Consider the following 22423-nt stretch of genomic DNA (forward strand, 5'->3'; position numbering starts at 1 on the left):
ATAGATAGAGAGAGAGGGGGGGGAGAGATATGGATGGATGGATGGATGGATAGATGATAGATGATAGACAGATAGATGAGAGAGAAAGAGAGATACCATAGATGGATACCATAAATATATACCATGGATAGATAGATGGATAGATGGATAGATAGATGATAGATAGATAGATAGATAGATAGATAGATAGATAGATAGATAGATATAGATAGATAATAGGAGATTTACAAATGGAAGGGGAGAATAATGTCAGAATACCTTCTCTAAAAGGCTGTCTTATACATGATTTACATAATTTAAAGTTCTTTATCAAAGAAATCATCAAAAAGGGTAATCCTTTCTGTCTTCGTTCTCACTAAAGCAGGCCTTCGATAAGGTTTCCTAAAGTTGTCGTTGCAATCGCTCCAGTTATTGGTGTCAGTGCTGGAAGCATCTGAAGACGACTCCGTTGTTGCTTGTTGCTTCAACAGCCATGTCTCCACTTTGTCCAAATGGGATTTAGGTGACTCAGATTCTTTAAGAAATTCTCTGTGCCACAAATCTCCTAACAAAAAGCAAGCAAAGAAGGCTTCAATATTGTACAAACACACAGGAAGACCTGTGACGCATTAACAACCTTGGATCAGTGCCGTTTGGTCTGGATTAGTCCCAATCTAGCACTTCAGAAATCATAATCCATTGATAGCATAGGCCATACTGGCAACGAATTATGAGAGTTGGGGACCAAATTCTCTGAAGGAAATCAGGTTGGCCCCACAGCATTCCTGCAAATAAAATCCTAGAGGTTGGCGCTTTGGCTTGGGTTACGCCCAGAGATGGGTTGCTCCAAGTTCGGCCTGGATGGGACAAACCAGTAGTAGCGGTGGTGGGAGGCTCCACCCACCACTGGATGCTTTTGTGCATGTGCAGAAGCATCACATGTGCACGGGAGTGCGCCTGAACCAGTAGTAAAAATATTGGCAACCTACCACTGGTTACGTCAGCCTAATTTTTTATTCTAAAATATTTTAACAGATCAGGCATCAGGAATCCTAGTAGATCAGGGATGGGTTTCAAAAATTTTAGCAACAGGTTCTCTGCATGGCGTGGCCATGGTGGGCATGGCCTAGTCAGCATCCTGCATCATGGCGGAGGGGAGGTGTTTTCACTCTGCCCAGGCTCCGGAGGCTTTGCTCGAGCCTCCAGGAGGGCGAAAACAGTCTCCCCAGGCTCCGGAGGACCTCTTCCAGGACTTCTGGGAGACCCGTTTTTCACCCTCCCTGAGCCTCTGCACAGACCCTGTACTTATCTGGCATCCCAAACCGGTTGTGGGAGGGGCAGGGAGGGAAGAGAGGACGGAGCCAGCCAGGGGTGGGATTTGTGGCTTCGCCGAACTCGGCAGATACTTATCTAGAGGATCGCCCACCCCTGTAGTAGACATATAAGAGCTCAACACCTGAAGTCTGAAATCACATTGCCCACCTCCGATATACTGCACTTAAATAAAATGAAGTTTAGCTTTCTCCCAAATGTGTTAGTCTTCAGAGACAAAAGGTCATGCTTTTCCATCAATGTATAAGAGGCTGTTTTAGTCTTTTGTGGTGAAAATAACCAAGATTAATTTGTTAGCCTTTGAAGCTTCACAAAACCCATCGTAGTCTCCGTTTATGAAATGAGCACAATAAAAGAAAAGGCAGATTCTTATTTCCACTTAAGACTCATCTCCACTTAGGAAGAGTTAATGGGAAAAAAATTCTACAATCAAGTGTTCATCCCAAGGCATCTCTCTAAAAATGATTACTGTACAGTTAATGGGAGAAACTACTCTGGAATGCATGCCTATAGCCATTCTTTAAGCATTTTTTGACCTAGTATTCTATACTAATACTTTCTCACAGGTAGAAATGAATTCTGGATTATTCCAATTCAGAAATAGATTGTGGCGCCTGGAATGGAGTCTCTCCATTCCTAGAATTTCTTATGGCATGGTACAAATTTTACAACATCCCTGACTCTGTACCATACAAGTGGCTAAGGACTTTATGTCAAATCAAGTATTTTTATTACAGATGTGTATAGTGAAAAACAGAAATGGTCCAATGCAATAATTTGTTATTGGGAAAGCGGGGGAAAAAATAGACAATAAAATAAGATGTATCTAATTAAAAGTTTTGCATAGTTGTGTAACTTGATCACGGGATTTGCCATTTGATGTTGTGGGATTAGCATCCCTTAAAAAGCAATACACACACAATTTATCAATCTGGCCCTCATACTTTATGTCATCTCTACCATACTGGAAGTCAATCAGCATGAAATCTGTATGTCTAGTGCAAAATAGAAACAATGCCTCTATGACTGTATCCTTGGAATGATTTCATCCCAGTTGGAACCTGTATTTCCTGTTCTAATTCTAGTTATAGGGGAGCTCACGGGCATTCTTGTTCTACAACCTCTGGCATCATTTAGTGAGCCACTTTGATTACTAGACTCAGTATCCTTCTTTCAGTCATAGCTGAATAATTAATATTAAAGTATATTGCTCTACATCTATTGGCAGGTGGTGTTAAGAAGATAGTAATAGCGCTTACACATATATACTGCTTCACAATGTTTTACAGCGCTCTATAAGTGGTTCACAGAGTCAGCATATTGCCCTCCAACAATCCAGGCCCTCATTTTACCAACCTCAAAGGATGGAAGGCTAAATTAACCTTGAGCCCATCAGGATCGAATTCCTGGCAGTAGGCAGAGTTAGCCTGCAATACTTGCATTGTAACCACTGCACCAAAATGTAGATGGATTTACAAAGAGTTCTAAGAAGGAAACTATGAAAGATGGTGCCAATGTAGAGATTAAAAGGATAGGAATCACCTTAACCCTGTAGCAGCATCAATGACGTTGGCTTAAAAATTGATTGCCTTGCTGATACTTACCATGGCTTCCATTAAATGTTTGTTCATGCTCAGTAGAGTGTCGGTCTTCATCATCAGAGCTTTGAGTTTCCCGCATATGCTCAAGAGTGCCCAGCACATGAAGATCCCTCCTTTTGGGCTTATTAAGTCTAGCCTCCTGTTGCAAACGCTTTTTTAGTTCTGCCTGAATCAATAGATAATTCCTTATAAGTTACAGATACACAACCGTCTCAAAATGGCTTAAGAGATATTCTCCTTTCTGAAAGAAACTGAAGTTGTTTTAAAAAATGCCAGCAGAATTTTAATCACCTTAAAAAAACAACTTTAGACTTCTGAGAATTCTTGGTGGAAAATCATGGCCAGTAGTTTTATTTATTAAAAAGAAGAAAGAAAGAGGTTTGCATTGCTGTTATAGTCTTAAATATACAGTATATTCTTATTTTATCTTAAAAATAATAACATAGTTCTAAAGTGCAATTTCTTAAAAAATAAGTTAATTGAGAAATAAAGTTTTAATAAATATGTACATATAATTGCTATACAAATGAATAAGTTTAACATGATTAATGTAGTAACGTATGTTTAATATGCTTCCAGTTCAAAGATTAAACAGATCAAACAACTACTGCTATACATACACCAATAATACAACTTTCTACAAAACCCATGCCATGAAATTGCTATTCAGTGCATAAAACAGAAACTCCCTCAATTTACTCTATCATTCACTTTCCTCCTTAAATATTCCATTGGTATTGCACCAGTAGTAAAGTATCCCAGGTTTACCTCTTTTCTGATTTCAAGCATCTTCATCTGTAGTAAATACTGCCTTCTTCCAGCGGGATGCCTAGTAATGTGCTCTCCTCTCTCTACTTCCTTCCAGGTTAAGCAGAGGATTCAAAGACATAACAAAAACCTTTTATGAAACAAAGCCAAGATAACTCTTTTGAGAACATTATTGTCCATTGTTTATATACTAGGGAGGTCATGGCTGCCAAAATCCAGATGACCACAAGATGGTTGAAAACTAGCATCCTCTGGATTTTGTTAGCCAAAGGCCAGTAACCAGAGGTAGGTTTCACATAATTTTACCACTGGTTTGCTGCACACTGAAAATGTGAGTGCATGTCACAGCCTTCCGCGCATGCGCTTTGGGTGCACACGCAGCTTGCACACATGCACACAGCTTAGAAAAGATAACTAAATAGCGCTGGGGCAGGTGGGTGGACCCACCCCCTGGTAGCCACTACCAGTTTGCCCGAACCAGTCTGAACCTGCTGAATACCACCACTGCCAGAAACACTGAAACAGTCTTCACCAGTCTTCTTTTAAGCTATTTAAAATCATAGATTCTTTACCAACAGATGTACCATATTTTTTGGAGAATAAGATGCATCTTTTCCCCCCAAAAAAGAGGGTGAAAATCTGGGTGTGTCTTATACACTGAATACAGCACTTTTGGCCTCCTGAAACCCCACCTCCTTCACCAAAATGTCCGTGCATAGCCTTTAGGAGGCTTCCAGACTGCTCCTGGAGGCTGGGGAAAGCAGAAATGAGTGAAAAATAGGCCATTGTTTTGCCCCTCCCACCCCCCCCCCAGCCCCCAGGAGCACTCTACAAGCCTCCACAGGCTATGCATGCCCCTTTTTCTTGACAAAAAGTGGGCACGTTTTCAGAAAAATGGGCCATTTTTGGGAGGGCTGCAGAGTGCAAATTTTTTTTTTTAATTTGCCTCTTCAAAATCTTGGTGCGTCTTGTACTCCAAAAAATATGGTAACCATAGACGTTTTTGAAAAGATACAGAGACAATGTTACATCAATCTGAACTTTTCTAAGTCATCTAAAGGCAGGGTCAAGAAAGTCAGGATGGCAATCATGATTACACAACTGTCCATCCTCATGTGCATCGTATGTACAGTAGGCATAAAAATGATCAGGACTTGAACTGTGCCTATGTAGCCATCATCTTGCCTTTTCTTTTTTTTAATTTACACCTATAGATATCCTGTTCCTACAATGGAACATGGGAAGTGAACAAAAGGCAGTCAAATCAAACATTTGTTTAGTCTAGATTGCCTTCTTCCACTTTTATGGCCAATGCTTCTTTATTTTTAATGCCTGATATTTGAAGGACAGTAAATTGGAGATAAGTACTCCAATCAATTTCTTGATAAATATTTCAAGACTTTCTGTAAGATGACTCTCCCTAATTGATTTGACAGAGTAGTGGTCCCATCATCCCGAAGCATTTGCCACACGGTGATCAGATAAAAATAATAAGCTTAGACACCTGGAAAGGCCCAAATTGGAATAAGTTACTTTAGATACAAACCAGCTTGACACATTGATTGCAAACTAACAACATGGAAATACTTGCACAGTTATGTTGTTTACAAATTGAAAGACTGGAATACCACCTCATCTGGATGTTGTTAGGTTGGCAGCAATCTGCTGTGTTTGAGACAAGGCAGTTGGAGTTCGGGTGACAGCCCTGCGGCCTAATTGGGACACTAACTCCATTCTCCATAAGGGGAGGTCACCAGTAGCAACTGATTGCAATTTTTAAGAGTCACCCAACTACTCTACAAAAACGACTGTACTAAGGATAGGATTTATGTTGCTTCAGCAATAGCTGGGTGACACTACAGATCACTAACACAGAAATGGCTTGTGTATCAAGCATGAATTCCTAAAATACGCAAGTAACAGAACTAACTTATTGGGTTTTGCAAATAAAAATGTAACCATATTTATCCCTACTACGTACCTGGGATCACAAAACATGTTCTTTGTATGGTGGAGGAAGAGACAGAAGAAGGAGCAGAAGGAAGAGGAGGCATGCCCAACATTTTTAGAAGGGTGTTGAGTTTTAATTCCAAATTCATCTTTCTTTATTTCATAAATCAATTCTTGTACCCCCAGTTTTCTTTGAATATTTACCTTTTCCTTCTGCATCACTGTCCCACCTTGCAGATTCGGGTATTTGGTTGCAGGGATGTTGTCTGCAAGAATAAATGGCTCCAATTTCTGAAAAGCCAAGAAAAGAGTAAAACAACCCTCTGGAATCCAAGTGAGATAACTTGATATCTGTGGCAGAGTCTATTTAAATGTGCCCTTGAAAAGCAGATTTCCAGTCCATGGGATTTTAATACATTTTGTACAATCGGGGTCAAGCTATTCTTCAAAGCACCTGAAGGCAGGACAAGAAGCAATGTGTTCTGACTTAGGCTTCCCAAAAGCATGAAGCTGACGCTTTGTCCCTATAAAAACCCTTTTATTTAGTTTAAAGTGAATTCCTCTCCAGCAAAGTCCTGGCCAACAGTCTTTCAAGAGATTTCACAACCTTTATCAGAGCTGCCAGGCCAATATCTTCCAAACACCACTCTGTAGCAGGCAATTCTTGGCAAGAAGTCAGGAACAGATCTTCACTTTAATGAATTGAACTAATTGTCTCCTGCAAACTAGTCTATCCTTTCGCTCCTCTTTATTCCCTATGGGCAGGGCCATTCACCGGCCACCTGTGGCTTTACTTCTGAGTCGACGCTTGTTCCTTAGCTGTTCCCTTCTCTTGGCAGCTCTGCGCATGCACACACTGGAACAGGCTCCAGCTGTTCTTCTGCCCCACTGATGTCCGACTCTGAAGGCAGCTGATGCCTTCTGACGGCCCTGGCCCCCTCCTTGCCTCTCATGCAGAACCCTTGTCAGAGCCTTCCCCAGACTCCAAGAGTGGCCCATGTTCCTCCCCAACTGCCTCACTGTCTGAGTCTGCCACCAGCTCTGCTGGCAGGCCACAACGCAATGGATGAAAACTAATCAAAGTTTAGAAGCAACCTAGAACTAAGAAGCAATTGCAGGAGCCAATCCAGGACCAGAGGTTTTGTTTTCCGAGTTTTAGGACTCGTGCTGGTCCCAGATTGGATCATGCAACATAATCCTGGGATATCTATATTCGCCTTAATTCCTAAGGAGAAATTTCCTGACAGAACAATTAATCAGTGGAACAGCTTGCCTCCAGAAGTTGTAGATGCTCCAACACTGGAGGTTTTTAAGGAGACCCAATACCGGATGTTCTGTTTGAGCAGGAGGTTGGACTAGAAGACCTCCAAGGTTCCTTCCGCCTCTGTTATTCTTTATTCTATTATTCTAAATCTGGGGCCAGACAAAGGTTGTGTTTTATCCCTAAAATGTATGTTCTGGCCTCAGAATTTTTTAAGAATTGCAAACTCCTTCTTTTCCTGGAATTCGCACATTGTTCTCAGCATGCCCCAGTGAAAGTGCCAGTGTGCTGCTTTGTTGTTGTTTTAAAATTTACTTAGATGTATATGTTAATAACGGTTCACCGACAAAACCGTGACGGACAAATGAGTGCCGACAAAACCGCGATGGACAAATGAGCGCCGTCAAAATCGCTAATTGATTTTCGACAATAGTGCACCGACAAATGTGCGCCGACAAAATCACGTCATCAAGAAACTATAGGCAGCCCAGTGAGTGTGTTGGGCGTTTAACATAGTGGGACGCTTATACGTACATTATAACCCTAACCCTAAAAAAATTTCGATTTTATTGTGCTTGTTATCGTGCTTTTGTCATCGTGATTTTATCGTTGCAAATTTGTTGGCGCGATTTTGATGTCGAGTTTTAATCAGCGCTATTTTGTTGGCGCGCATATGTCTATCGCGCAATTGTCGGGTCGCAGTTAATAGCAGGCGTTTTTATGCTGCTTTGGTCAAAACAATCTAAAGAGAAAAGAGATGCCTTCAAGGTTTCACTCCATAGAGGGCGATGTCAAAAAAAAGTAAGCTACCGTATGATCAAAGCTTTTTACCTAGCCTGATCTCCTATATTTCAGAACTGAAGTACCTGTCAGGCCTGGAAGCCATCTTTGGCATTGGGCCTTCAGGCCTGGCACATCTTTCTGCTGTGGGAAAATGGGAGGGGGGTTATATGGCATATGGGAGATATATAGTCTAAATAACATTCCTTTCTCAAAGCGTCAAGGACATCTTGCCCTGCACCTGGAGTGGTGTGACTAGGAGGCATCTCTAGTTTGGATGGTACCTGATTGGACCATGTGATGGACATGTGGGTGCTGGGCAGGGACTTGAGCTTTTGTTTGGGTGGGGAAAACCTGGAAGCTTTCAGATTCGGGTTTTCCCAGATGTATCAATATGACACCTCTAATAAAATGGAACTTTGAGGAAACTCAAGCCTTGGAATCTTTGTTCGTTGGGGGTGTTACTTGGAACCCTGACATTAAACTGAATCCCTTTTAAAACTCAACCAGCTCCCCTGAACTCCGGGGTGCTGTCCAAGGTCCGGAGCCCCAAGCATCAAAACCAGGCAGCACAATGACTCAGGGAAGATGGAGGACGACATTACCATCCTCAATATATATTTTCCCAGAAAGTCTCATAAATCATCACTTGATAGATTTCACTCTCAAGTGCATTTATTACATTTGATAACAATTTGTGACATTTCAACGAAGTTTCACCAGCAGTGGTGTCCACAGAGTAAGAGCGGAGGCAGGGAGGTGGGTGAGGCGGATGATATTTGCATAGTAAGCTTCACGTCTTTTCTTGTTGCATCAAAATGGCTCATGTCTACTCAAGAGAGGTAGAGCTTAAAAATGTAATGATGTTTTGGCATTCCGATACAGGAATTTTTCAATGTTTCTGGCATCAGACAAGGATTGGCCAGGTATGACCAAGGTGAGATTATTTACAGCTCTTCCCTTGTAGTGTGGTACTCAGTACCAGTTAGCCTAGAATGGGATATAGGTAGTCCTCGACTTTCGACCATACATTTAGTGATTTTTCAAAGTAACAACAGCATTAAAAAAAGCGATTTGTGATTTAGTCCTCCCACTTGCAAGCATTACAGCATCCTAATGGTCGGTCACATGATCAAAATTTGGGCTCTAGCATCTGGCAAGTATTTATGAGAGTTGTGGTGTCATGGGGTAATGTGATTGACATTTGGGACTTTCCCAACCAGCTTCCGACAAACAAAGTCAATCGGGGAAGCTGGATTCACTTAACAACTATGTGATTCACTTAATTGCAGTGATTTGCTTAATGTCAATGACAAACCAGGTCGTAAAATTGAATGTGACTCATTGAACAACTGCTTAGCAACCAAAGTTGTGGTCCCAATTGCAGGTTCTAAGTCAAGGACTACCTATAACTGGCCAGGCAACCATTTCTCTTTGTAGTATATTTCCCAATAACCTTTTGAAGGATTGCATGTTGAACTTGTATTTATCCAAAACACAAGGTGTTACACAGAAGAATAGTTGCATTCCCTTTGATAAAAATTTATCTTTCGCATTCTATCTTACATTGAACAGATTTAAGGACTTACAACAAAGAAGAAAAATCAAAAGAAAAGTTATAGCACATTTACAAACATTGACTCCCAAATACATCCCACATTATTCACTGGAATTTTTTCCCAGTGGAGAAACTTCTGCCTTTTCCATTTGTAAAGAATGGTTACTAATCAAGGTACAGTCACTAGGTGGCAGCCAGTAACACTACAAAGTTAAATGTTTCGTTAAATGTTTCGTTAAATGTTGCAAATGCTGTTGATGTGCAAAACAGGGAAGGCAGACAGGTCATAGTCCTTCTAGCTGATAAACATCATCATGCACGAATAAAAATACAAAAGTGTAAAAATAATGGTTCAATTTAAAATAAAAACAAAATTCTAAAATGATGTAAGATTTCATACAAGGAGCACACAGCTTTTGGTCCACCCAAACAGATCCTATATTACCTTGGTCAATGTTTCTGAACCTTGTCAACTTTAAGATACATGGACTTCAATTCCCAGAATGCTCCAGCATTGTTGGTTGAGGAATTCTGGGAATTGAAGTCCACACATCTTAAAGTTGACAAGGTTGTGAAACACTGACCTAGATCCTATCCAAGTTTCCATAATGGTATCTGATAGAGAAAGACGGAGGCAAAATAAAATAAAATAGGACATTCATAAACTTGCTTAATATTTTGGGCAACCACCACAATATTTATCAGATTTCAGAATTTAAATAATCCACGGACCCTCTTGAGTGCTCCAAATTATTTTATGATTTTGAAAGAAAGTAGAGAAAAACAGCATTTAAAGAACTCAAACCTTCAGTGATATTTCCCGTTTCATGCTGTACTGTAATAAGATGATCATGTCTTCTGCTTGACCCAGGCTAGTTTAAATATTGTTAGTGGTCCAAGCCCATTTTATAGCTTACTTGAAAGAATTGTTAGTTCATTTATTTAGGCTTTGTTTTTTCCCCTTTTGTAAATTATGTGGGACCTATCTGGGAGGAAGAAGTGGAGCCCTATAGACAAGTGAAATAAATAAAATACGAGGTCAGTGAATCCTCTGGGTGGCAATAAAAATTAAAGTCCTAGATAGACTATCCTTACCCTTAAGGATGTAAGACAGATCTCATCAAAGAAGGCTTCTTCAGCTTCCATTGAGACAATATATTTCATTGGTGCATTTGAACTTCTTTTCAACTTCTTCAACTTCAATATCAACTTCAACTTCCATTTCAACTTCTACCCTCAAAAATACACTATAGGGCTCTGCACACTAGAACAACTAGACACAAGGACAGTTTTCCCCCGAATGCCATCACTCTGCTAAACAACTAATTCCCACAACACTGTCGAATTATTTACAGATTACTGTTTTGCCTCTAATATATACTGACACAGACTTGGTTGTCTGGCACAACTAAGGAGGGAGATAAGCAACCCCTTGGCTAGAAAAATTATCTCTATGAAAACAAGGCTTGAACTCACAAAATTCTCCCAATCTTTCAGTACGCCTGGATTAGTAAACTGTTGTTTCCTGCCAAATTCCCCTCCTGTCGCCCCACCTATAAGCTCTCTGGGAGGGGCCAATCAGTAGCCACCTGTTCCTATTTCCTTCTGTGAGCCTTTTTCCAAAGCTGCTCCTTCCTCCTCTCAGCCCTACGCATACGCACGTCAGGGGCAGCCTCCCTCTGTTCTTCCTTACTGCTCCCTGACTCAGATGCCATCTGGTGGCCAACAGGCCTCTCTAGTCCCTGCTCTGACTCCGAACAACCCCCAGTTTTCCTCAGCCTCCAGGGCAGTCCCATAGTGTTCATCGCTGTCAGATTCCACCAACAGCTCAGCCGGCCTCATGGGCCACAACAATTACTATTATTCTTCTCATCCTTCCTAGTATCTATTTCTTTCCACTTATGACTATAACAAGGCTGCTTGTATCTTTACACTTTATATTGTCCAATCACACTTGGCCAATAAAGAATTCTATTCTATTCTAAAAAGTTGTGTTTCATCTCCTTTTTGCCTAAATGGCTAGTTTTCATTCAGAACCTTAGCACTCTGTCCGAAATTTGGAATGGAAGGTTCCTCATGAAACACCTTTTGCAGTTTCTTTGAAACTTACTCATTGCTGAAGCATTCAAACTCTGCAAAAGTAGGCCACATGAAAAGAATCAACAAGCTAGCAAGATGCATCCAGCAGGATCTCATAAAGTATTCTCAACAAGAAGAGGGTGCTGGAGGGGATTGAAGGGATTGAGGAGAGTGAAGGAGGCAGACCTTCAAAGAGATTTTAGCAAATTGAAGAACACTAACAAGAATTCCTTGGGGAGTGGATTTTTCTCATTGGAATTTGCTGATGTGGCTTGAAGAGAGAAGATGTCAGCAATTTAAATTCAGCTTCAGTGTGTAAGAGAAAGAACTAGGGATCAAGAGGCATCTTACCTGAAGCCTTCGAGGTGGATGTTGCTTGATGATGCTTCCTTCTCCTCCCTCTCCTTCACCACCACTACGACCTCCACCTCCTCCTCCTCCTCCTTGAGTGGGGTCTAACAGATTTGGCCTGGGCACTTGAAGGAAAGGAAGCATTTTAAAAATCTGAGCTGATTATGCAAAATTGGTGATTTAATATTTCTTTGTTATGGAAGACGGACTATTTGATATTTTTAAAATAAAGAATGGGGAACCCAGCTCATTTTTATTCTTGCACTTAGATTTTATTGATAGAAACAAGGAATGGTCGATACATAAAACCAGTGTTTCTCAATCTTGTCAAATTTAAGATGTGTGGACTGCCACTCCCAGAATTCCCCAGCCAGCAATGCTGAGGAATTCTGGGAGTTGAAGTCCACACATCTTAGAGATGACAAGATTGAGATACACTTCGTATAACATATCCCTTCTTATTAGTCCAAATCTATTTACTCAAGGAAGGGCCCTTTTTGTGACTACACAAAGCAGAGGTTCATGATAGACACTATCCAGGACACTCACAAAACAGGCACTTTAGCAGGGCTAGTGTGAGAAAACGGCTGCAAAAGAATTACAAACTGTCTTTTGCAGGAAATCACTTCTCTATTATCAACAACAGAATCCATTTTTTAAATCTTTTTTCATCAAACCCAGATGTTTATGCAAGTGCTTGTGGTATAATAAAACAATACAGGATCTGTTGCTAAATGACCGAAACGCATTTGCATTCTCTGTAGTCTTTCAACTTGTGAGAAGTGAAGACTCCACTTAAAGTAGAAGTACATTTCCTTTCATCTTTAAAAGAGAATAATCTGCTGCTAGATTATCCAGGAGAGGAGGGGGAAATATATCCAGACAGAATCACATTATCATTATTATCTTTGGGGAAACAGCTTATCTTTTCATGGCATAGGTACAAAATGTGAAATAAACATAAGAAACAAATAAAGCATGACAAACTACCCAGAATGGTCCATCGGCATATCTACAAGAAATGTCACTTGTTTCCAAGTCAGAATTGGTGGGATCATAAAAAAGACAAAGTAATAGAAATTTAAAAAGCTAAAGTGCTCTGAGACTTTACAATTCAAACAGATAAATATCTTTCCATACAACAACATCCAGAATTAACAACTGTTGATAGGAAAAAAGAAAAAAAAGGATGGGGGAGCACCTGGAGACCACAGAAGAGAAAGGAGAAGATAACGGAATACAAAGACCTGCAAACAGAAGTAGAATGTCCGTGGTAGCAGATGGCAAAGGTAATACAGATAGTAATCGGCACCTTGTGTACAATGCCAAAACATCTGGAGCACCAGTTGAACACAATCAGCATTGACAAAATTACCATCAGTCAATGGCCAAAAGGCAAATTTACTTGGAATAGTTTACATCTGGCAATGATATTTTCAAACATATTAAATTATTATTAAAATTGTTAATAATAAATGGTCAAGAAACAAGGAAACTGGTGGCTCTGTCAGATTCCTTGAATGTTATCTAGCACAGAAAGGCAAGCAAGAAATCACATCATATTAATTAATCAATCAAGATTTTGTCTGTAGTCTGATCCAAAAGCCGGCTGGGCCAGAACTCCAACTGGCGCCAGCCTTTTGTTCCCATAATAGTCAAGGTGAAGGTAAATCCACAAAGGAAGCTTAAAAGGGCGCCATTCCTTGCTTTTTAAATTTCTCCTCTTAAAAATTGTTCCTTCCCCTTGACAAGGGAAGTTTTACCACTCATCTTCTTATTAAATGCTGAACCATGGGAATATTTACCCAGCAGCCCATTTCAAGAGACCTTGAAGAACTTATTCTGGAGCAGTGATAGGTGATGTGACAATGCATCCACAAAACCTTCTTTCAGGCTCAAGACAGACTTCCTGGCCCATTTAATCTTTTTTTGCTGGGTGGGGAATTCTGGGAAGTGAATTCTCCGTTGCCAAGTTCAAAAAACACTGGTTTAAGTCGATTCATTTGTGTTTCTACAGTAATTGGTCTCTTGATTCTTTTCCTTAAAAACTGTATTTCAAAGGTCTGAATTGTCTTGCTGTGTAATAAGTCTGTCTAAAGGACCCATTCCAGAGGTGGTATTCAGCCAGTTCTGATAGGTTCTGGAAAACCAGTATCAGAAATTTTGAGTAGTTCGGAGAACCGCCAAATAGGCTGGCCCCGCCCCCACTGCCTCCCAGCCTCCCAGCTGATCTTTTGTTACTGGAATTTCAATCATGTGACCTGAATTTTGATCATGTGATCATGGGGATGCTGTGGCAGTAATAAGTGTGAGGACCAGCTAAAGTCAGGGTTTTTTCAATGTTGATTGAAATTTGAACAGTTGCAAAATGAATTATTGTAAATTGAGAATTAGCTATATGTGCTAATCAGAGATGGGCTGCTGGGGGTTTGGGAGAACCTCTAGCTAAGATTCTGTGCAGTTTGGAGAACCCCCAAATCCCACTCCTGGCTGGCCCCACTCACCCTGCCCCTCCCCTCCCAGGAGTCTCCATGCAGCCTGTTTGGGATGCAGGTAAGTGCAAGGCGCTTGTGGAGCGGAGGTGGGTTCCTACCTATTTGGTCTGGTTTGGCCAAATAGGTAGTAACTCCGGTGGACACGTGACCGTACTGGTTCTACCCTCAACGGTGCCATCTTGATTTTCTGTTCTGCACATGTGCGGAACAATCTTCATTGAAAAAATGTAATTTTATTCCTTTTTCAATGTTGTGCGCATCTGCAGATCGTTTTAAGTGCAAATGCCCATGTGCGTGAAGCGCGTGTCTGGTGTGTGTCCTGGCTTCGCTCACGCATGCACCCAAATTTTTTGGGGCACCGAACCAGTACTAATGGTGGCTGGAACCCACCCCTGGTGTGGAGGCTTGAAGAAGGCAAAAAACAGGCTTACCGGAAGTTTGTGATGTTTGGAAATGAGCTTGTTTCTGGCCTCAGGGCCTTTGGAGCCTGGGGAGGCTGTTTTCACCCTCCCAGAGGCTTGAGGAAGGCCTCTGGAGCCTGGGGAGGACAAAAATGTCCCCCCTTGCCATAGTGCAGGAGACTGACTTAGCCATGCCCACCATGGCTACGCCCACTCAGCAACCAGGCACAGAACCCCTTGCTAAAATTTTTGAAGTCCACCCCTGCTAATGCCACCTGGAACAATGAAGATAAAAAGTGGTACTACAATCCAAACTTCTTCAAACATTTCAAGTTCTCCTTTCGAGTCCAAAAATTTCATTTCAAGTCTACTTTCGAGTCCAAGACCTGGGTACTTGAGAGACCGCCTTCTGCCGATTACCTCCCACAGACCCATTTGATCCCACAGATTAGGCCTCCTCCGTATTCCATCTGCCAGCCAATGTCGGCTGGCGACTACTCGGAGGAGGGCCTTCTCTGTGGCTGCCCCGGCCCTTTGGAACGAGCTCCCCGTGGAGATTCGGACCCTCTCCACCCTTCAGGCCTTCCGGACGGCCGTGAAGACCTGGCTGTCCCAGCAAGCCTGGGATTGAGTCCCCCCCCCTACTCGAATTGCTGTGTCTGTTGTGCTTTGAAATTGTTCCTATTGTCTGATTGTCTTTGTCTTACTTTTTGTAATTTCCCTTCCCTTGGCTTTGTTCAGCTGCCCTGAGTCCCTTCGGGGAATAGGGCGGCCTACAAATTGAATAAACTCCAAACTCCAAAAATACCATGTCACAGTTTACATACGGGGGAAGAGAGAAGAAAACAAAAACAAAGAAGGCCTTGAAGTTAGTGGATTTTTTTTTAAAGAAGTCAATCCATTTTTAAAAAAGATAAAAAGGAAACGTTAGGTTACCTGTGGGATATCTTCCGTAGCATGTCTCTCTCAAAGGTGGAAGTTGTCTTTCCAGAACTGGATTTCTCCCTGATGAGGAAACAAATGAGCTTGGCAAGGTCTGGAAGGAATAAACAGTCACACTACTAGGCTGTTTTGGTTCTCTTTCTTTGCACGGCATTGGCGTCACTTTGGTGACCTTCCTATGGGTCTTGGATGAAATCAAGCCCATGTTTCGGAGTTCGGGTGAGCTGCTTTGCACCACAAGAGAAAGAAGGAAGGAAGATGAAGCCCAGTCTTGGCGTTATTAAACATAGAAAGAGATAGAGTACCTCATTCCCAGCCTCAAAAATAGTACAATGCAGTCCTCATAATAAGGTAGCAGTGAGAAAGACCAACCTCAAAGCTGGAGAACATTTTGTCATGCAGGCATCAGGTCTCAAGGGCTTTGCTTTATTTAAATCAGGAGAAATATAAAACACAAAATGAAGTTCAAGATATTTCCTTAGGAAGACAGGTGCATAGAAGAGGAGAAACCAGCTTTGGTATTTTGTCTTGTTGATTTCTTCAGCAGCTTCTCGAGAGGAATCTGGATTCCTAACGTATCCTAATATAGTTCTCCAAGGGCATTTTTCTTGCAGAATATCCCCATATGTGTATGTGCGCATGTGCCAAAACACACATTTATCAAGAGCCAAAGGCCATGTGTTGCTATGGAAACTCCTTTATAAACTCTTCCCATTACCACACTTGGTGAGTCCAGTTAAACATTGACCTGGTCTGGGAGCTTCCTCAAAGGAGAGAATGGGCATCTGGCTTACTCAACCGGAATATTAAATTAGCCCCAAGCATTCTGGGAATCCAGTGTAAAAAAAAATTACAGAACAGGAATTTGAGAACATACCCTTCTTTTTATTCACCAAAGAATAGTTAATCCCAAACCGTCAGATATGGTGGTTGCTTCTGGCATGCCCCTTCTATTTGGAATGCCGTATTTATTTTCCACACTTTAAAAATGAGAAATCCAAACAGTGTGCCTTGGAAACAGGCTTTCTTGGAAAAGACTTTAGAAGTAAGGTCTTACTCAAAAGAAGAGTTGCTTTATAGATGCTCTGGTGTGGTGTTTCTCAATTTAGCAACTTTAAAATGTATGGATGTTAAATCCCGAATTCCCCAGTCAATATTTCAAGTTACACCTTCTAAAGCTGGCTGAGGAATTCTGGGAGCTGAAATTGACACATCTTAAAGTTGCCAAAAGCAGAGACATCACCCTGCCAACAAAAGTGCATATTGTCAAGGCTATGGTTTTTCCAATTGCAATGTGTGGCTGTGAAAATTGGACCATAAGAAAGGCTGAGTGCCAAAGAATCAAGGCCTTTGTACTATGGAAAAGACTTCTGTGAGTCCCTTGGACTTCAAGGTGATCAAACTGGTCAGTCCTAGAGGAGATCAACCCTGACTGCTCTTCAGAAGGCCAGATCCTGAAGATGAAACTCAAATACTGTGGCCACCTAATGAGAAGGAAGGACCCACTGGAGAAGAGCCTAATGCTGGGAAAGACTAAGGGCAAAAGAAGAAGGGGACAACAGAGAATGAGGTGGCTGGATGGAGTCACTGAAGCAGTAGGTGTGAGCTTAAATGGACTCCAGAGGATGGTAGAGGACAGGAAGGCCTGGAGATACATTGTCCATGGGGTCGCAATGGGTCAGACACGACTTTGCAACTAATAACAAAAAAGTTGCGAAGGTGGAAAAACATTATTCTAGTGATTAAAATTTGGGACTTTCAAGAGTTTTGTTTCAGATTCTAATAGCTGACATAAAAATGTCATGCTCTTATGTGCTATATTGACTACATGTATTTATTATCAAATTTTAAAACCACCCATGTCCCTCACTTATTTCTATATTGCTAGATCTCTTCCTCTTGATGGTCTGGTTCAGTTGTCAGCCCTGGATTTTTATACTGCTTGATGGCTCATTTCTCACTTGACTCCTGGCGTTACCTCTGATCATGCTTACAATGAATTGGGAATATGTGGCTCTTGATCTAGCTTATGTCAGGCCTGGAAGCCATCTTTTACCTTTGGGACTTCAGGCCTGCCACACTCTCTAATGTAGGGAAATGGGAGGGGGGGTTATACAGAGTCTGGGTGATATGTAGCCATAATAACATTCTTTCTCAGAAAGTCAAGGCTATCTTTCCCTGCAGCTGCAATGAGGTGACTGGGAGGCATCTCCAGTTTTGGATGGCGCCTGATTGGGCCATGTGATGGACATGTGTGTGCTGGGTAGGGACTTGAACTTTCACTTGCATGGGGAAAACCTGGAAACTTTCAGATTTTGGTTTTCCCAGATGTGCCAATATGACATCTCTAATAAAATGGAACTTTGAGGAATCTCAAGCCTCTGAGTCTTCTTTCGTTAGGGGTGTTACTTGGAACCCTGACAGCTTACTGTTTCAATAGAAGAGAATATCTGTAACTCAAGATTGAACAGTGAAGTCCTTTGTGTCCTCTGAGTTTTGTTGTTTACATGCAGATGTTTCATTACATAATTAGATAACATCATCAGAGCTGGGGAAGGGGGTGTTTGCCCCCCGTTTATATAGCTTACTGATGCCTGACTGTTTCTGCTGCTTTGTAATCTCACTGCTCTTGAAACAGGAAAGGTGAATCTCCATTTCAGCCACTCAGGAACTCTGGCAAGGAGATCATGGCACGGCTACCTTTACAGAGATGTCTTTGGCAATTGGAGCTGTATCCCCATGGTACATGACACTAATAGCACTCATTAGGTAAAGGCAAAGATTTCCCTCACACATGTGCTAGTCATTCCTGACTCTAGGGAGCAGTGCTCATCTCCATTTCAAAGCTGAAGAGCCGGCACTGTCCAAAGATGTCTCCGTGGTCATGTGGCCGGCATGACTAAACACCGAAGGCACACAGAACGCTGTTACCTTCCCACCAAAGGTGGTTTCTATTTTTCTACTTGCATTTTTACATGCTTCCGAACTGCTAGGTTGGCAGAAGCTGGGACAAGTAAGGGTAGCTCACTCTGTTACGCGGCACTAGGGATTTGAACCGCCAAACTGGTGACCTTTCTGATCAACAAGCTCAGCGTCTTAGCCACTGAGCCGCTGCATCCCAATATATATAGCACTCATTGCTGAGCTCAAAATGGCATGATATGGTACCCTTTTGGTCTGGGTTCTGGTACATGGATTTTTTTTTATTCTAGTGAAACTAAAAACCAAATCCTATGAGCTAGAAACCTGTCTGGAATGATGCACTTCAGCTGAAGAACATTTGAAGCGCCTTGCTGTTTCAAGCCAAAGTCCACTAGTTCTGTGTCTTGTGCCAGCTTTCCAGCAGGTATTAAATGATCTGCAAAGTTTGCCAAGCCTCATAGAGTCCTGCTGTTCTTACTTTGTTCCCAAAACAAGAGAAAAAAATCACACGGCTGAAAATCATTGGTTGCCACTGAATTTAACTGACATAATCTGGGTTTGTTCTGGGGGATGCAAAAATAGAATTCTGGAGCATATGTAACCCCAAAGTTGCCCAACTTTCATATTGGTTAAAATTAAATTGAAGAAACCCTATAATAGATTTGTATGCCGATTTAATAGATTTGTATGCCGCCCAATCCTGAAGGATGTATAATGTATCATCTTTCAAAAATGTGGGCTAGAATACATCATTCTTTGCTTTTTCCAGGAGCTAAATAAAAAGTAAAATTGGCAGTACATCCCAAGTATTGCATTAGATTGGGAACAAGTATCCTTTTTCAGTTGGGGACATGTTTTGAATTATGAGCAAATGTGACAAAGAACTTGCCTTGAGGGCTGATTCTTTACAAAGCACCTATTTACTGGTTATGAATGAACTCCAAATCTCTATTAACCTTTGTGAAGTCTGTGGTGTTACTAAATAATCGAAGGTACTAATGTCTGGTACACAGTTTTACATATGCCAGTTTTCTCTTTAAGTTCTTTTTTATTCTTAAGGAATCCTAGAATCATAGTAATGGAAGGATTTTCTGTTACTCACTATCCTGTCAGAACTGAAGAAGCTTCTTGGATGAGAAGCAAAACGCCTTCAAAGAAAAAACAAGGAAGTCCAGTTGCCCCCTGAAAAAAACACCTTTGGGACAAACTATGACCTGGATTACTGGGAATCTCTACAGACCCATAGAATCATAGGGCTGGAAAGGATCTTGGAGGTCTTCTAATCCAAATCCCCTTGCCTAAAATAGGACTGCTTATACTAGTGATGGCTAACTTTTGATCCTCACGTGCCAAAAGCACGTGCACAATGCTACGTTACCACAGCAGTTATCTTGACCTTGTATACAGCTTTATTCCTCTCTAGCATTCATCTCCATTGTTCAGTGATGTATTTCCTGCTTCTCTATGATTTACCTCTATCTGCTCCTGTGAGGCACTTCCTGTTCCTGTTGGATGTATATGGATGACTTGTATAGTCATGTATAAGGATCACTTGTATAGTTGGATGTATATGGATGACTTGTATAGTTGATGTATATGGATGACTTGTATAGTTCGGCACACGAGGATTTTGCAGACCCGAAAATCAGCTGGCCGGCGGCACATGCTTGGTGGATCTCAGCTGGGGCTCGCATGCCAGAGAGGCCTCTGCATGTCACCTGTGGCACACATGCATTAGGTTTGCCATCACGGGCTTATACCATCCCAGACAAATGGTTGTTCAATCTTTTCTTGAAAACCTCCAGGGACCTTTTCTATTGACTAATTGTTCTCATTGCCAAGAAATTCTTCCTTATTTCCAATTTGAATTTCCCTCTGATGGGCTTCCACCCATTACTTCTTGTTCTGCCCTAGGTGCTATGGAGAGGAAATTGACACCCTCTTCTCTGCAACTGTTTCCCCTGAGCCGTCTTTTCATTAGAATAAACATATATTGCAGTGGGCAGGGGGGGGGGGAGAAGAGTAACATGAGTAACTCTAGCCAAAAATGTTCCCAGTCCCCTTACTCACCACCCCCCTCCACTGTTTACCTAGTTCCCTTGTACGATTCATTATACGATTTAGCCTCCAGACCCCTTATTATTTTTGTCACTCTTCTCTGCACTCTTTCTCGGGCTTCAGCATCTTTTTTTTAACATGATGATCAGAAGTAGATGTAGTGTTCGGGTGCGGCCTCCCTAGCCCAATATGGGATGGTCCTGTCACTTCCACAGAGCAGTACTATTGCCTTCAGAAATAAAAGGTTAAATCTTTTTAAGAGTCAGATTGCACAGAGAGTTGGTGGGCACTAAGGGATTTAACAATATATTAGAGAGGCCTTGCCTATGAAGTAGATCAGTGTTGGTTAACTTTTTCCAGACAGAGTGACCAAAGCACACGCCCCAACCCCCAAAATGCAATGCCCCCACCCATGTGCCCCACCCCTATGTATGTGCATGCCCCCACACATAAGCCCCTCCCTTGCACATGCATGCATGCCTCTGTATGCTCCCCACCTCTCTGTGCATGTGTGTGCCCCCTGTACATGCCATGCCCCGCACATGCACACACAGCCCCCCGCATTCTCTCCTCCCTTCCGTGCATGCATGCACCCAATGCATGTGCCCTGCCCCCATGCATGAGCAGCAGAGACCCGAAGCCCAGCTGGCTGGCGGGATGCACGCGTGCAACTGCAGCAGAGCTGAACTGGGAAGACAACTTGCATGCCCACAGAGGGTACTGCGTGCTACCTCTGGTTTGCTATCATGGAACTAGATGGATAAACGATCAGTTCTAGTCTCAGGATGCTTCCTCTGTTCCATTGGCCCCTGTCCCCATCATAAATCTGCATTGGATGGATTGTTTTCTCTGGCATTTTTGTTACTCCCCCACAGTTCCGGTGCTGATGGTTAGGGGGGGCCTGAAATGATGGCTTTAGTCCTTCTGCAAAGCGCAAGAATGAACTGCACCACTCTTACTGACTTTCCCCAATATAGGTTACTCACCCACATAAAAACTCTCTTCACGCTTCACCGACTTCATAGTTATACTGCAGAGTAGTCACTGCGTGGATAACTCTCCTTTCCTGACTGAATGGAGATTATTGCTGGGTAGTGAGGGCAAAAAAGGGGGGACTTCTTGCAGGTGGGAAAAGGGAGAGGAAAAGACTACAGCCTCCTAGTCCTTTCACAGTGTGCTGGGCTCCAAAATTGAATGTTTTTGCCATAAGATCAGGAGCTTTCAGTGTGCTTTAATCAGTGAGTTAGAGCTTAAAATACTCAGCTTTACGTCGTTATTTTCAAGGATTTCATTGTGAAGGACTAAGTTATTTTCTCTCAAATGTGTTTGACATAAAAGCAATGCTTTTTCTTTTGCTGCTTGATCGTTCATAAAAGATTGTTCTCTTTACAGTCCAAAATTAGAAAGAGCCAGGAAGTTAATCTTTTCCAACTAATTTTATTAAAAGGCTTCCATGATTCATAATAGGTTTTGCCTTTGAATAATATTTGTTAGTCAGAAAAAATAAACGAACTCCTCCTACAATGCAGCAAGCTAAATAAGGGTTTAAAATTGACAATTCACGGCTGAAAGTTTGATCCTGTATCTGTTTTAAATTATGTCCTGCTGGATTATGTAGGGTTGATGTAAAAGTGAAGATAGCATCTTCCTGATCCAACAGCCTATATATTATATGTGCATCCTTCCCTCTGCCCTTTCCATTTAAATGCTGAAATTCTCTCATTCACCTTTCGGGTGTACAATGTTAAACCACAGCCTCATGAATCATGGCTTGCTGAACAAACACATTTAGCTAGGTTTACCTACAACATAAGCCAGGATTGTACCTTAATGACTGGATCAACGGTGGGTTCCTGCCAGTTCGCACCTATTCAGTAGAACCGGTTTGTCAAATCTACTGAACCGGTTAGAAGCGGTTCCACCAGTGGACCCAGAAGAGGTTCCAA

The 22423-nt window shown here is 41.9% G+C and overlaps 1 protein-coding gene across 1 annotated transcript; it reads right to left on the reverse strand.

Moving 5' to 3' along the window:
* Positions 1 to 210: 210 nt before the first annotated feature.
* On the reverse strand, positions 211 to 16088 carry CCDC198 (coiled-coil domain containing 198). Its single transcript, XM_014075703.2, has 7 exons — positions 15870 to 16088; positions 15492 to 15721; positions 11660 to 11784; positions 5835 to 5921; positions 3681 to 3770; positions 2916 to 3078; positions 211 to 544 (listed from the first exon to the last, which is right to left on the reverse strand). Exons 1-7 carry the CDS (start codon positions 15893 to 15895, stop codon positions 297 to 299), a joined length of 969 nt encoding a protein of 322 aa, XP_013931178.2. The 5' UTR covers positions 15896 to 16088; the 3' UTR covers positions 211 to 296.
* Between the last annotated feature and the right edge of the window lie 6335 nt (positions 16089 to 22423).

This window comes from Thamnophis sirtalis, unplaced genomic scaffold (assembly GCF_051295495.1).
Source record: "Thamnophis sirtalis isolate CommonGarterSnake01/CBP01778 unplaced genomic scaffold, rThaSir2_p1.2 scaffold_1, whole genome shotgun sequence".
In the NCBI taxonomy this organism is placed as follows: Eukaryota; Metazoa; Chordata; class Lepidosauria; order Squamata; family Natricidae; genus Thamnophis; species Thamnophis sirtalis.

Bases quoted from the DNA above. Each gene is read 5' to 3' on its own strand.
- CCDC198 (XM_014075703.2), bottom strand. From the start codon at position 15,895: ATGACAAAATGTTCTCCAGCTTTGAG. The intron at 3,079-3,680 runs GTAAACCTGGGA...CTATTGATTCAG, and splicing joins TGCTTGAAATCAGAAAAGAG to GCAGAACTAAAAAAGCGTTT. The intron at 545-2,915 runs GTAAGTATCAGC...GCTTTTTGTTAG, and splicing joins AACATTTAATGGAAGCCATG to GAGATTTGTGGCACAGAGAA.